The sequence below is a fragment of the Saccostrea cucullata genome, unplaced genomic scaffold (genome assembly GCF_032062105.1).
Source record: "Saccostrea cucullata isolate Sc308-1 unplaced genomic scaffold, CSIRO_AGI_Scuc_v1 ctg1840, whole genome shotgun sequence".
Lineage (NCBI taxonomy): Eukaryota > Metazoa > Mollusca > Bivalvia > Ostreida > Ostreidae > Saccostrea > Saccostrea cuccullata.
Window position 1 is genome coordinate 35020 of NW_026927735.1, and position 14583 is coordinate 49602.

Below are 14583 nucleotides of genomic sequence, written 5' to 3' on the forward strand. Positions count from 1 at the left end.
ATCGTTTGTAGATCTAATGCGCTTCAGGTGTACGATCAACAACTATCAACTCTGTTTACCTACACGGGGAATATTGAAAACAATATTTCAATAAGTTCGACATTTTCAGTGGCATCTGCATGCCTGGATCCAGTCGATAACATTTTAGTTGCGAACAGAATAGATAATTCTATTCACATGTTAGATATTGGTGGTCAGTTTCTAAGAATTGTTGTTTGGCCAGAGGATGGCTTAACCAATTTGAAGTCTCTCTCATTTGATGGAGAAGGGTGGTTGTGGTGCGTTGGAGGGAATGATGAGGGAAGTTTCCTCCGTCTCCTCGACTATGATTATTTCAAGGCCACTGAACGAACCAAAAGGGCATTGACTGAAACTGAAGAAAAACTTGAGAGCTAAAAGACTTGAAAATGTGTCGTGCATGAACAAAGACATGTGTATAATTTATGTACACCTGGAAAAAATGTTTTAAAATTCTTTAAATAGTTAATGCTCTAGACTTACAAGAGGAATTTGCAAAATGTGTTTTGTCAAATATTGTTATTATTTGCTTTCCAATCTTTATCAGGCTGATTTTTTTTTTTTAGTAAATCATTATTTTATAAAATTTAATGAAATTTTCTGTTGTATAGTTATGTCAATATCAACACATTATTCTCTTACATAATTTGTTTCCCCTCTTTATTCCCGTGAGAAATTTCACCCCATTTTGTGGTCCCACTTAGACATAAGAATTTGAGATATAATACAAATTGATATGACATCAGTATCCTGCAAATCTTTAAAATGCATTGATTTTTTAAATGTACAAATTGTAAAACTGGGATCCCCTGTTGTTGGTGCAGCCTGGATTTAAATTGCATTCCTAATTAAGGATGGTTAATCTTGTTTCGACTAAGAATGGCCCAACTGTTTTCGAGAAGATTTGAAAATTTTTCTAACATATACCCACATCATGGTAAAGGTCTCCCTCTATACATGTAGCTGCCAAACCAGATTCCACAATCCACGGCTTACTCTGCTATACGCTGGAACTGCTTTATAACTCATTTAATATTTAATATATATACTCATTTAAAAGTTCTTGTCAAAGTATTTAGCATAAACATAGTAATGGGCGTGCCACAAAGTTACTCTGATTTAAAAAATGTACAATATTTTGAAAACAATGCAAATACAGATCACATGACTGAATCAGCAATTTGGTAGGACACCATTAACATTGGAGGTTAGACTGTGAGAGGTATGAGCCACCCGAGGAGCTCCCTGGAGTGGCAAAATTTGTCCCCCAGGACAAGATTTGAACCTATAAAAATCTATGTTATGTCTGAATAAACTTATATTTACATGTATTTAGTTTTTCTTATTCTATAATTTTTTAAAATCATTATTTTTGAGAATTTTTAAAAGGGACATGGACACAGTTTTTAAAAAGATTTTTTGAAAGCCAATTTGAATGTTTACAATTCCTAATCATGGCTATTTAAATGATTTGCAAAAAATTGAACATTATTTTTTTTTATTTAAAAAGGAGAAACAGAACGTAAAATTCTTCGTGCGTTGTTTTTGTTTACGTATAGAAAATATCATATTTATAACATAACAAGATTCGGTAAATCTCTAGAAACTGTCTAATTGTATTTAGAATTAACTTCTTTATTGAAAAAATCTACTTTGAACGAATCTTTATTAGTATTATTTATATTACAAAGATATAGAGCTCTTAATCTGCCTCGTTTCTCGACAACTAGATTCAAAGGAATGTTTATGATAAGAGCCCTCTAAAAATCAATATTTTAGAATGATATTCAGATATGTTTAATCGATATTTATTTTGAAGAAGAGATTACTGGGTATATTACATATTTTTTCAAATATTTTTCACATTTTTATGCACTCACTGGCTGTGAATGACATGAGAAATAATGCTATTTTTGCAATCTAACCAAAAAAGCCAAAAATATGCCTTTTTCTTCATGTTTTTTTTCTTATGGGAAATATAGAGCGCAGTGTAGAACATACATAATTTTTCCGTCACTAATTAGTATTAGATATGGGGGCTTCTTTGGTAAAAATATAGTTTGTTCTAGTCTGCGCTCCATATTTTCTGGAAGAATAACTGCTTGAAAATCAGCAGTGCATGTACAGCTGTTCAAATTAAAGCTATTTACTGTAAAATCACATATTTTCGTGGGGTGACATTTTCGTGGTTTGAGAAAAAAACTCTTTGTTCATGGGGATTTGATTTCGTGGATGAAGAATTCTTTAGTAGTCATGTACATAACATTTTACATTTCGTGATGGTAATGAATTCGTGGGGCTCTTTATATCACTAAAACAACGAAAATCCCAACGAAAATTTGGGTTTTCACAGTAAAATATGGCTCGCCAAATTCACAAAAATGAGCTAAACATAGTTTCACAGTCGATAAACTAGGTTTATCGGTTGTAAACTATTAATAGTTTACGGACTGTAAACTATAGTTAACAACGTTAATCTATATTTTACATCTGTAAACCATAGTTAACGCGACAATCTATGTTTCACAACCGTAAACTATACTTAACACCGAAAACAATCATTTGCGATTGCAAAACATAGATTATCTGATAAATACAGTTTCACGATTTGTAAACTATAGTTTACAAACCGTTAACTATAGTTAACGATCTGATAAATATTTATGGCACGCCAAATTCACAAAAATGAGATAATCATAGTTTCACAATCGATAAACTAGGTTTATCGGTTGTAAACTATAGTTTACGGACTGTAAACTATAGTTAACAACGTTAATCTATATTTTACATCTGTAAACCATAGTTAACGCGATAATCTATGTTTTACAACCGTAAACTATACTTAACACTGAAAACAATCATTTGCGATTGCAAAACATAGATTATCTGATAAATACAGTTTCACGATTTGTTAACTATAGTTTACAACTCTTGACTATAGTTAACGATCTGATAAATATAGTTTCACGATTTGTGAAACTATGATTAACAACTCTTAACTATAGTTTACGATTGTAAACTATAATTTACAAACGTGAATCTATGTTTATCAACAAAATCTATTGTTAACGCTTATTACAGACAGGTAAACTTAGATTATCATTCGTAAACTATAGTTAACAATCGTTAAATATAGTTTTACAGATGAAAACTATACTTAACGAATCGTTAACTATAGTTAACGGTTTGTAAACTATAGTTTACAGTCGATAAACCTAGTTTATCAAATGTGAAACTAGGTTTATCTCATTTTTGTGAATTTGGTGTGCCATAAATATTGTTTCACGATTTGTGAAACTATGATTAACAACTCTTAACTATAGTTTACAATTGTAAACTATAGTTTACAAACGCGAATCTATGTTTATGAACAAAATCTATTGTTAACGCTTATTACAGACAGATAAACTTAGATTATCATTCGTAAACTATAGTTAACAACCGTTAAAATATAGTTTTACAGATGAAACTATACTTAACAAATCGTTAACTATACTTGACGAATCGTTAACTATAGTTTACGGTTTGTAAACTATAGTTTACAGTTGATAAACCTAGTTTATCAATTGTGAAACTATGTTTATCTCATTTTTGTGAATTTGGCGTGCCATAGTAAAAGGTGAAATTAAATATTCATTTTAAAGGGCCATTTGAGACAATTAATCATATATTGCTCTTTATGATAATCATTAAAAAGACCTTAGTTAAGTATTTGTAAGCATAAAAATGGGAAAATGAATTTGAAAATTTTCAGCTTAAACTGTGTCCCCGTCCCTTTACAGAAACCATGAAATTTTCCCTGTTTTCATTTATTTCCCATTGAGAAAAAGGTTTGGCTCTTCAATTTAATACCATTAAATCCATGTCATCAAAGTGCAATAAAAGTTCCTGTATATATGATAAATGTCTAGAAGTCTGAACTACCCCTTAAAATTAATATCTTCATTTTTCTTCATATATAGCCCTAATTTGTACGCCTGTACAATTTATCTTTATTGGTATTTTTCAATTTTATCAAAACACCATTAATTTAAAAATATGGCATTATATAGTTCACGTTTTCCGGCCATTTTAGCCTATTTTGTACGAAACTTTTTTTAAGCAGTTTTTCTTGCAGAAATGTTGAGCGCAAATTTTAACAAACTTTAATATATTTTTACCATAGATGTATACAAGACCGATTACTGTGAGAAATTTTTTGCAAGTTCCAAGCTGCGCTCTATGGTTTGTTTTTTTTTATTTAGAAAGTTATTGAAACTTCAAATTTCTTGGCAGGTTTGATTGACACGTCCTGGTACTTTTACAAATTTTGATTTTATTCTTTATACCGGGTACTTAAGAAAATTAGCAATTTTGTTGTGTATTAATGAAAAATATTAAAACTACATTCCAGAAATTATAGAGTTGAGATGTTCAAAAACAAAACCCTCTCAAGGTATCTTGACAGTCCGTCCTCAGTGGTGTGCACAGAAAAAAAAGTCAAGAAAAAACTCATTTTTTGTCTTACCTTGCTTGGATTGCAAAAGTAGCATCATTTCTAATGTCATTTACAGCCTGAGAGTGTGCATATAAAAGTAAAACATGTATTGGAAATATTTTCTATGTAATATCTTCTGATAAAATATAAAAATAAATTATACATATTTGGATACCATTCTAAAATGTTGATTTTACGGGAGGGGGCAAAATTGAATCTTATCACATATTCAAAAAAAAAAATTCCTGACGATGCAGAACAAAACTCAATAATAAAAGTGTCATCAAACCCCCTTTGTTGTCTGGGTCTCTCCTTGAAAAAAGTTTTTATTTTCATTAATTGAATAACTATAAATCCATTTCACAAAAGAATGCACCCTGGTTTTAAATTTACCCAAAGACTCAACAGAAGAAATTCCAGATGTGAAGTTTTTGAAGACACACAACAAACCGTCAGCTATAAATACAAATGAGTGAAGTTTAAATATCGATTTGTGTGTGCAGTGCAGATCTGAACAAATATAATTGATCACAACAAGTAAAATTTTTATAAGGGGAAGAAAAGGGTGCAAATGGGTGTTCAACCTACACTATGTGGAGAAAAATGGCCGACACGCAAATACCAGTCAGCGGAGAACTATTAAAACCGAGATGTGATGTACACTGCAGGGACCTGCTCCCCCTTTTCTGTAGGTCCTGTGATCAGCCTATATGCAGTGATTGTGTAACTCTTGGTCAACACGCTGGACATCAACTATGTGAGATCTCAGAAGTAGTACAACTTCATCAGAGTGAATTACAGGAAGTTTTAAAAACTGAAAAGACAACTCCGTTTCTAAGGAAAATCCTTGCTGATAGTAAAGAGAAACAGAAGTGTCTTGCTGTTCACACGGAAAATCTCCTTCGCAGTGTTATTAACAGAAAGGAGGAAATTTGTGAAATGGTGAGACAATGGAGGGAGAAAATGGTGGGGAGAGTTATGACGTTCAGAGACACTTATGAGAATTCTTTGAGGAAAGAACAGTCCTTAATTCATGCTTTACTGCATCTCAAAGAAGGCTTCCAGTTCGATTCCGAGGAGAGGAAATTGGAGATCACGTACTTGAATTGCAAAACAAAACGTTTTCTGAGCGATAAAGCATATTTATCAGATGTTGGATCTACTTGCCACTTTGAAAAGGGAACTCTAAATGGTGATTCAACTGATGTGTTCGGAAACATTTCAGAGGTTGAAACCTCATCAGATGCAATTTCGCTTAGTCAAAATGAAGAAAATGAACAAAAAGAAGAGCTTGTAGAAGAAGAGGAAAAATTCCATGACTGTATAGAATTACCAAGGACCTATCAAGCTGGCGAAGCATCTATACAAGGCATCATACCCATAGACAGTACCAGCGTTGTTCTGCAAATCTCCAACACGGTCTGTCGTTGTAACATCGAGGGAGAAAAATTTTGTAAGTCTACGATTTTGGAATGTGTTCATCAGATTGCTCATATACCTGCTTCTGGAGATATTCTTGCGATAATGGAAGACCAAAAGGAAATAAGACGTATTTCAACATTAAAAAGTAAGGTGATTACAAAGTTCATTAATACTGACCAAACAAAAGATTACTTCTGTTGTCTGACTGCTGGAGGGAAAGAAGCTTACGCTTGTGTAGTTATACATTCAAGTTATATCAATTCTATAGCTAGTCATGTAAATTTATTGAATGATGACGGAGTGATTCTGAAGAAAATTGAAACGTCCACCTCTTACTGTATAAGAATAATGTACTATGATGGATTCTTTCTTCTTATTTCATCCGGTTCTCATCCTCAGGTTGAAAGGATTGATTTAATAAGACAATCTCCAATGATAAGGTATTATAAAAAATATCGTGGATCAGTTGGAAGCTCCCCGGAATTAAGATTTCGACCAACAGACTTGACACTAGATAGTCAAAACAATGTATTAGTAGCTGTCTATAACGACAATGCTATATATCTGTTGGACAAATCCTTGACTTTCCAGAAACTTCTGATGACTGAAGAGGATGGATTACGTCAGCCTACTGCTATTGCTATAGATACCATTGGTTACTTGTGGGTGGGATGTGAAAATGGACAAACACACAGGATTAACTATCAGTATCTCCTCAGTACAAGTAGACAAGAAAGACTGAAGTCAATGCATGTGCCAGTCAATGAAAAAAATAATGAAACTTCTGGTCTTTTTTCATACTTTTCAAACATACTTCCACAAATGAAAATTAAATAGGAGCCCCGTAAAGTGGAGCAGCCCCTTGCAAACCAAGGCAGCATTCGATACTGATCACGATACAAAATACTTCAGTTGCGTACAAAGAACAACTAACACTCCCTACATCTTACTACATCCTCTGTTGCAAAGGTCTAATAAACTTAGTAAATACGTCCATTTTCTAGAAATGAACAACTTTATGGATTTGCACATCACAGATTTAATGAAACCAATACACCAACTTGCACTTTTATAGACTTGAGTAAACAAAGCCATCTCCTTGATGTATAATGTTCCATATTATACACAGTAGTGTTTCTGATGAAATCTAATAATATATAAATACTGAAACTTGCCTAATACTGATCTTGTATATTCCAAACTCTTGCATAATGATATAAACTTTCCTCTCTTTTGATAAATTTATTTATTTAAAAAAAAAATTGTTATAATTGGGAATTTTGCCTAACTGTAACATGGTTAATCCAGGCAATTTATTTGGGAACCAATAGTGTCCAGATCAGCTGACAAGTTTCACTGTACATGTAATTAACAACTTCAATATTGTTGTTTTGATACATATTTATTACATGTCTAATGACAACAAAGTTTTATAATTTTTTCTTTGTATAAACTTTAATCATTATTAATAGCAAAATAACAACATAACATGTACTTCTTAAATTGATCTCTTATTATTAGTCTGTGTCATAACGCATCATAAGAGGAATATTTGTCTGCATTACTCGCACCAACACATACAACGCAATCAAGATTAATGGCTACAAATGATTATTTTACAAAAATCGCTGACACTCATTACAAGACATAACAATGCAGTCCCGCACATTGCAGAAAGCTGAGAGTCTGGGAGGGGGGTCTACTTGGTGATTCCAATAACTCCGCAGGCCAGACGCCCACCAGCATTACCGGTTGTCTTACTGAGTTCATGACCTCCTCTCCCTAGGTCATCTACGTCTGCATGGATCTATTGAAGAGAAAAAACATAACATACTTATGTTATGTCGACTTGAAAAATGACTTGATTTGTGGAAAACATAAAAGAATTTACATTTCATAGAAACTTCCGTATATACTCGCCTATAAGTCGGTTCTATTTACTGAGGTTGATTTGGAGGGCTTTGCCATTGACCCGCTTATAAGTCGGTACAACTTTTTGCCATAATCGTTTGAAATTTTAAATCGATGCACTGATGTTTTAGCTGTCTTTATTAATATTTTTCCAAATAATGCTCATATTTAATTTTAAATCATTAAACATAAGTAATGTTCACTTAAGATAAAAATAAAACTATTAAAATAATTTAATACTTGTACTATATGTAAAATTTTTGAATGCATTAACGATTTAAAATATATATGCTTTGTTCTTCAGTAATCCTCGGAAATATGTAAGAAATGCTACATTTCACTTTCCAGAAAAATAACAATATCTTTGTGACTCGCCTATAAGTCGAAGATAGAGTTTGGGACTACAGTTTAACTCCCAAAAAACTGACTTATAGGCGAGTATATACGGTATGCACTCTATATCTATTATTGTGTGCTCTGATATTCTCTTATTCAAATCTGATAACAATTAGAAAGTGAGAGTTCTTAGCAAAGCTGTATAGAAGTAAAAGGAAGATAACTCTAGGTAGAGATGGCCATGCTGCAGATAAACCCTGCTCCCTCAAACAAGACAAACATGGTGGAATGAGATCCAACTACATCAGAACATCAGGGCAGCATTCAAGATTAGAGCAGATAGCTTAGATTTCAAGGCTAGCATATTGTTCAAGATCATAGGGGTTATTAAAAGCTACATACCATCTATTAGGGCTGGGACGATCCACCGGTGCACCGATGCATCACAGTATTCACTTTGACGATTTACGGATCTTTTTTTCTCATTTTATTTAGTATCATTATACCTACCACATTTTTTTTAATTTCCAAAAATGTCCGGGCTTTAGAATTCGAAATTTTTAGTCCTTTAGTCTGTATCATCAAGACGTTTAAACAATCAGAAATAAAGTACAAACGTCTTGGTGATACAGAATTCAAAATACAAGCATCAGAATGGCGTCAGACACGCCAGATTATGTTAAATCAACAAAAACCCAATGGGAGTAAGTCGGGTTTCTGTTGAATTAGTTTATTTTTTATAATCTGTAATGTTCCAAATTAAATGTTCTAAAAAAATATTTAGTTTTTTTTTGGTTTTAAATGTATCGTGATATGTATCATATCGCACCTAAGGTATCGTGATATGTATCGGATCGGCTAAGTTCGGTATCGTCCCAGCCCTACCATCTATAGTATAATCTTGATTGCAACCCTGAATATAGTTTGCCCACTTGGGGACTGAGTACCAGCTAAATGTTAACATCAGAACTTACCACCATTGTTCTCCCAATGATGGAATGGGGACCAGCTAAATCAATCACTTTATCTGAGATGTTAATTTTGGCGACTCCGTCCTCGCCGGCGGTGACGTTACCCAGGTCCCCTACGTGTCTGTCTGCGTCGTCTGGGCCAGCGTGGTCTTTACTGAAGGGGTTAAAGTGTGCTCCAGCACTGGTACAGCCTACAATGAAAGTAATACTGTACATCATTTCTTAGGGCAAATTGATCTTTAAAAGAAAAATTTGATCCTCTTTGAAGGAGAATATAGGAACACTTTAAGTCAATATATTATTGAAAAATGAAAATGTAACCAAACTTTTTTTAAATGAAAAATTACATCAGAGTGAAACACTACAAAGTTCAGGCAAAATTGATTGTCTAACATTCTTGCACGTTTTTTTTTTGTTTTTTTTTAATAAAACATATTCTTACTCCACCAAAAGGTTTTACAAATAAATTTTTATTTTCAGAAAAAAAGCAACTAACCCTATTCCTGAAATGAAAACTTCATTTAGAGATTAATGTTTCTTGGTGCAGTCTTTTCCTGCACCATGTTTTAAAAAAAACTGTAAGAGGAAAAGCACTTTGATAAAATTTCAAAGGAATCATGTTTTTAGTAGTAAATGTATGTAATACAAGTGTATCGCTTATTCCCTGGACTGTATGCAGCACAAATTTAAAATGATAAAATGTTTTAAAAATGATGGAAAAAAAAAGAAAAAATAATTACCATTTGTGTTGTCCCCAAATTGATGAACATGAAATCCATGCTGTCCTGGAGTCAAACCACTGATTTCACCAGAAACAGTCACAGGGGAACCCGGTGCCTAAAGTAAAGTAAAAATACCAGTTATAGAAAGTGGCTCACAAAGCAAGCTCAATACACTAATGGGTAAGAAATAAAATCTGTATATTTATCAAGTAAATTTACCACTCTCTACCATCGGTTCATACATTCACCGCTGTCATTGGCTAGCATATATCACAATGATACATGTAAACACAAGAAATGGTGTTTGGTTTAACTCATTATAATTAAATTTCTATGTTCATGTCTGAGTTTTGAGATACATGTATTTACTGCATCAATCCAGAACTATCAATTTGGAGCAATCCTGTAATTATCATTTTTTATATGTTATGTAAAAAATCTTGACATGAGTCCACTGCAGAGGTGTCTGAGAGAGGAAAAATGACAACTCTGCATGGGAGATTGCAGTGCTTTACATGGGGTAACATTAGCGTTAATCCTGTAGTCCACATCTTAGACTTGTACATTTTTATTTGGATATAGAATTTGCGATTTGTGCAAAAAATTAATGACAGCTAGTGGGCCATTAAGGTGAGCAGGGGATGAAAAATCCCATTGCCCGACGCCCGGGGCTAGTGAATTTTAGGGTTGGGCAAGTGAATTTTTATCAACCACTCGCCCGTGGGCAAGTGACTTCATCAATCATCAAAAATAAAATCAATATCTATGCCAATATTCTACTCAGTATTTTTTATATATATACTTATAAATACAGTATATGTTAATGGTAGGGCAGGCAAAAATTCAGGTAGGGCAAGTGATTTTGACCATGTACATGCCCTTGGGCAAGTGCCTTAAAAATCTATTTGTCAGCCCCTGGTGAGCACTTTAATTTACATCTGTCTCTTTCAACTATATAACATTTGGTACGTCTAAACTCTGATGTCACATGTCAGTTGCATTACCAAACTAAACAGTTTGCAATGACATGTAACTGTGAAGGATTGCAGGTCCAGCAGGTCCAGTCCAAAGACTATTTCTACCTACGTAGCTATTAATAGCTACCTAGGTATTTAAAGCTACCCAAAGTAGCTATTTTTACCTACTTTCTGCTTTACTTGCATTTTGTGGCCAAATGCAGGAACGGCGCAACATGGTGAGCACAAAATTTCTTGATACAGTCATACTGAAGATGGATATGACAAATATTAGGCCAAAAAATTATTACTTTGTATATTAACGATTTTGCATAGAAACTAATGTAAAATTGCCGATTCAGGAAGTCATCATTTTTGGCCAAAATTTTGTTGTATTCATCATTAGTGTGACTGTATCAAAAGATATGGTATTCACCATGTTGCGCCGTTTGGTCTTTGTGCCGCAAAATGCAGAAATTATAAAAAGTAGGTAAAAATAGCTACTCTGGACCTAGGTAGCTATTATTAGCTACGTAGGTAGAGATAGTCTTTGGACTGGACCTGTCCAGCAGTCCAGAGGTTACTGCCCAGGAATTAATTTAAAAGCTCACAGTGACAAACAGCTTGCCAAGAATAAATTAACAAAATTTTATTCTTTTACTGGAAAACCCCAAATGTATTTTTAGCTAAGGCCAAAATAAAAAATACTCTTGTTTCCTGTCACCCGACCTACCCTACATTTTACCGTCCGATCCTAAAAGTTTTTATTACATTTTCATTTTTTGGGTACCTATTTTCCTAAAATACTAAAGTCGACCAACAATATTTACAGAACTAATACATCACAATTAAGTGTACAGGATACCTTTACTTTAGAAATCTTTATTGACAGACTTGCTCTGTAAACTGTTAACATATCATTTTCTTGTTATTACATGCAATATGTTCTGCATTCATTGAGTTTTGAAAAAAAAAATTTTTTCAAAATAAAATTTTTTTCCGACCTACCTACCTTATTTTTTTTGTCAGGGAACAGGAAACAAGAGTATATTTTCTTTTGGCCTAATATCTAGTTTTTAGTAGTTTTAAATCTCATATAAATCTATTTTACTTCAGAAAAATCCTTTTTCTAATGCTTTATCACTTTACACGTTTACGGTGCATTTTCAGTGACCTGCTGTATTTTGAAGAAGAAGAAGCAGAAAAAAGTTCTATGTATGACTGAATGTGGTGATTCAGAGGAAATCCTGACTATTCCGTGTGCAACATTTGTGCAAACTCGGACGTTCTAGATACTGTATTTCTTATTGCGTGCAGTTATCAAAGTTACAAATCTAATCACCTCCTGGTTGAAATGGACTGTTCCTGTGACACTGCTATCGCCTTTCAAAACACACACGGCCTTTAATGGAGCTGACATTTCTTGAAGTTAATGAAACACACCGGCGAAATATTTTTATCTTGGCGACGACTGTTAGTGTCGTGTGCAAAACTGTTATATTTTGGGAATGACGATCCCGATTTTAAAACACTGGACGATGACAGAAAAAACAAACAAAAAATTGTCCTCATTCCAGCACAAATTCTCTTAACTTAGTTCCCATTCTCGCTGAAGTTCTGAAAGCTTTTTTTTTTTCAATTCAATATCCTTATCAATATTGACTTATGAAAATTAAATGAAAATGTCGCTTGCCCATGTATCATTCATATATAAAGATACATCGATACGTTATATATCTAAAAAAAAAAAAAAGACAACCAAACTTTTGTCATAAAAAACAACCTGAGTCATGTTTCAGTGAGTAAAATGAACAAGTTCAACCGCGTTTAATTTTTCATTCTTTACACAAAAATGGAATTTGAAGTGAAAAATATATTTATATAGATTAATAAGGATGGCTGCAGAAACACGGTGTAGTACCTAAACGGTTGCTATCAGAAAAAAATGCGCGTTCATTACTGCTATCTGAAAATTGAGCGGTTGCTAGTGGAAAAAAATGGACGAAATTGTAAGTATTTTTCTTCGCTGGCTCAACAAAATGGTCAATAGTTCAATTATTAAAGTTTAGCCGCTTGGTAATTCACCCTTACGGAACATTATATACATTTTGAAACTAACATGTATATTTAGAATTTTAATGAATTAAAGAATTGCTGATATATAAGACAAAAACTGTCGAAAGCGTTGGACAAATTTACATGCACGTAAGAAATATACTAAAATTGCGTCAGAAGTTTTAGATATTCGATAAAAATGAATCGACAGTTCGTTGTGTATTTGTAAATATTATTGTTTATTTTATATCATTGTCCACTTTGGTGGGTTTTTTAAAAGCTAGAGCGTTTTTATCAGTAGAATCTTGTGTTACGGCTACTATTAGACAACGGCACCGGTTACTATCGGAATAGGTTTAAGTTTTCAAATTTCATGAAATCACATCAATTTACATATGTTATGCAATTATAGTTAAGAAAACTATATAAGTGATTGACTTGTCGTGTGTGTTACTTTAGATCATATAATGACAAATTAATCGTATATTTATATGAATGATGCATGCAAATAGTTGGAGTTTGTATGTACATGTACCCTGTACACATAGGCTTTAGAACGGAGTGGGGGGGGGGGGGGCTAAGCCTTCCCACTTTTTTGCAAAGATTCATGTCGACATAATATAGGCACTGAAAACTTGGGCAAATCTTTTTTTTATTCACTTTCAATTTGCTTCCGACGCCTATGGCACATGCACACACACACACAACTGTTTTGTCTTCGCCATTAAATCATGTGACCATTCAATTTATTATATTCCAGCTATATTATTATGCCAAATTGATTAAATTTACGATTTGGAATTTTAAAATATCGTTTTTAATTATCGATTCACAAACCACGAGAGATTATTTATCTCAAATTACGCAACATACCTCTACAAATCCAAACATAAACCTACAAATTAGCAATCTCTACATCTGATTTTACAAAAAATTAATTACTGTACATGTACATAGGGTAAAGCACGTCGAAGGTAAAAGGTGGGAGGGGTAGGTCTGCTCCTCTTTCCCCCTTTGAATAGAATTTTCTGTGATTTTTATTTTTAAATTATCTTTGCTGTAGTATTGTTAAAGACTTCCAGAGTCCAACAATTATAAATTTAATGAAAATATATTAAGTCAATTTACAAGAAATTTGACAGTATAAAGAAGTGGAAAACATCAATATAAAAACCACGCTTTCTCAGGCACGTAGCATCGTTTTTGAAAGGGGGGGCAACCTGAGAAATTTTTAATACTTACCCCAAAAAAATTAGCACAAAAAAAGGAAATAAAAAGGAAAAATCCTATTTCGGGGACGGGCAACTTTTTTCAAGGCCAGCTTCCTTTCAATTCCAATTTTTCCCCATCTTTCCTTGCTATAAATGTACTGTGGTAAAAAGTGGGGGGGGGGGGCAACCATCTTTTCAATGGACATTTTCTATAGTGAAGTAATGTTGGCGAAAAAAGTATGGGGGGGGGGGGGGCCCCCCCCCCCCGGTTGCTACGTGCCTGTTTCTTTCGTGGCGGGGGGGGGGGGCGTGTTTCTTTCTTATCTATATGATTTAAAGAACTCTTTAAATCCCTAATGGGACGACGGGGGGGGGGGGATGTTTTGAATATTACATGTTAGTCGTACAACGAACCAATGCATAACCGTACTTCAAAAAAAAAAATATGGATTTAGAAATACATGTATTTGACAAGGCTTACGTACTTTAACTTTTCTGTACATT

General features: G+C 33.4%; 2 protein-coding genes across 2 annotated transcripts; one reads left to right on the forward strand and one right to left on the reverse strand.

Annotated features, from left to right (window-relative positions):
• Positions 1-5098: 5098 nt before the first annotated feature.
• LOC134275389 (uncharacterized) lies at positions 5099-7027 on the forward strand. Its single transcript, XM_062757672.1, has 2 exons — positions 5099-6641; positions 6993-7027. Exons 1-2 carry the CDS (start codon positions 5099-5101, stop codon positions 7025-7027), a joined length of 1578 nt encoding a protein of 525 aa, XP_062613656.1.
• Positions 7028-7300: 273 nt separating this feature from the next.
• LOC134275401 (superoxide dismutase [Cu-Zn]-like) lies at positions 7301-12297 on the reverse strand. The gene is made up of 4 exons (XM_062757684.1): positions 12156-12297; positions 9876-9972; positions 9139-9326; positions 7301-7724 (listed from the first exon to the last, which is right to left on the reverse strand). Exons 1-4 carry the CDS (start codon positions 12231-12233, stop codon positions 7617-7619), a joined length of 471 nt encoding a protein of 156 aa, XP_062613668.1. The 5' UTR covers positions 12234-12297; the 3' UTR covers positions 7301-7616.
• Positions 12298-14583: the final 2286 nt, after the last annotated feature.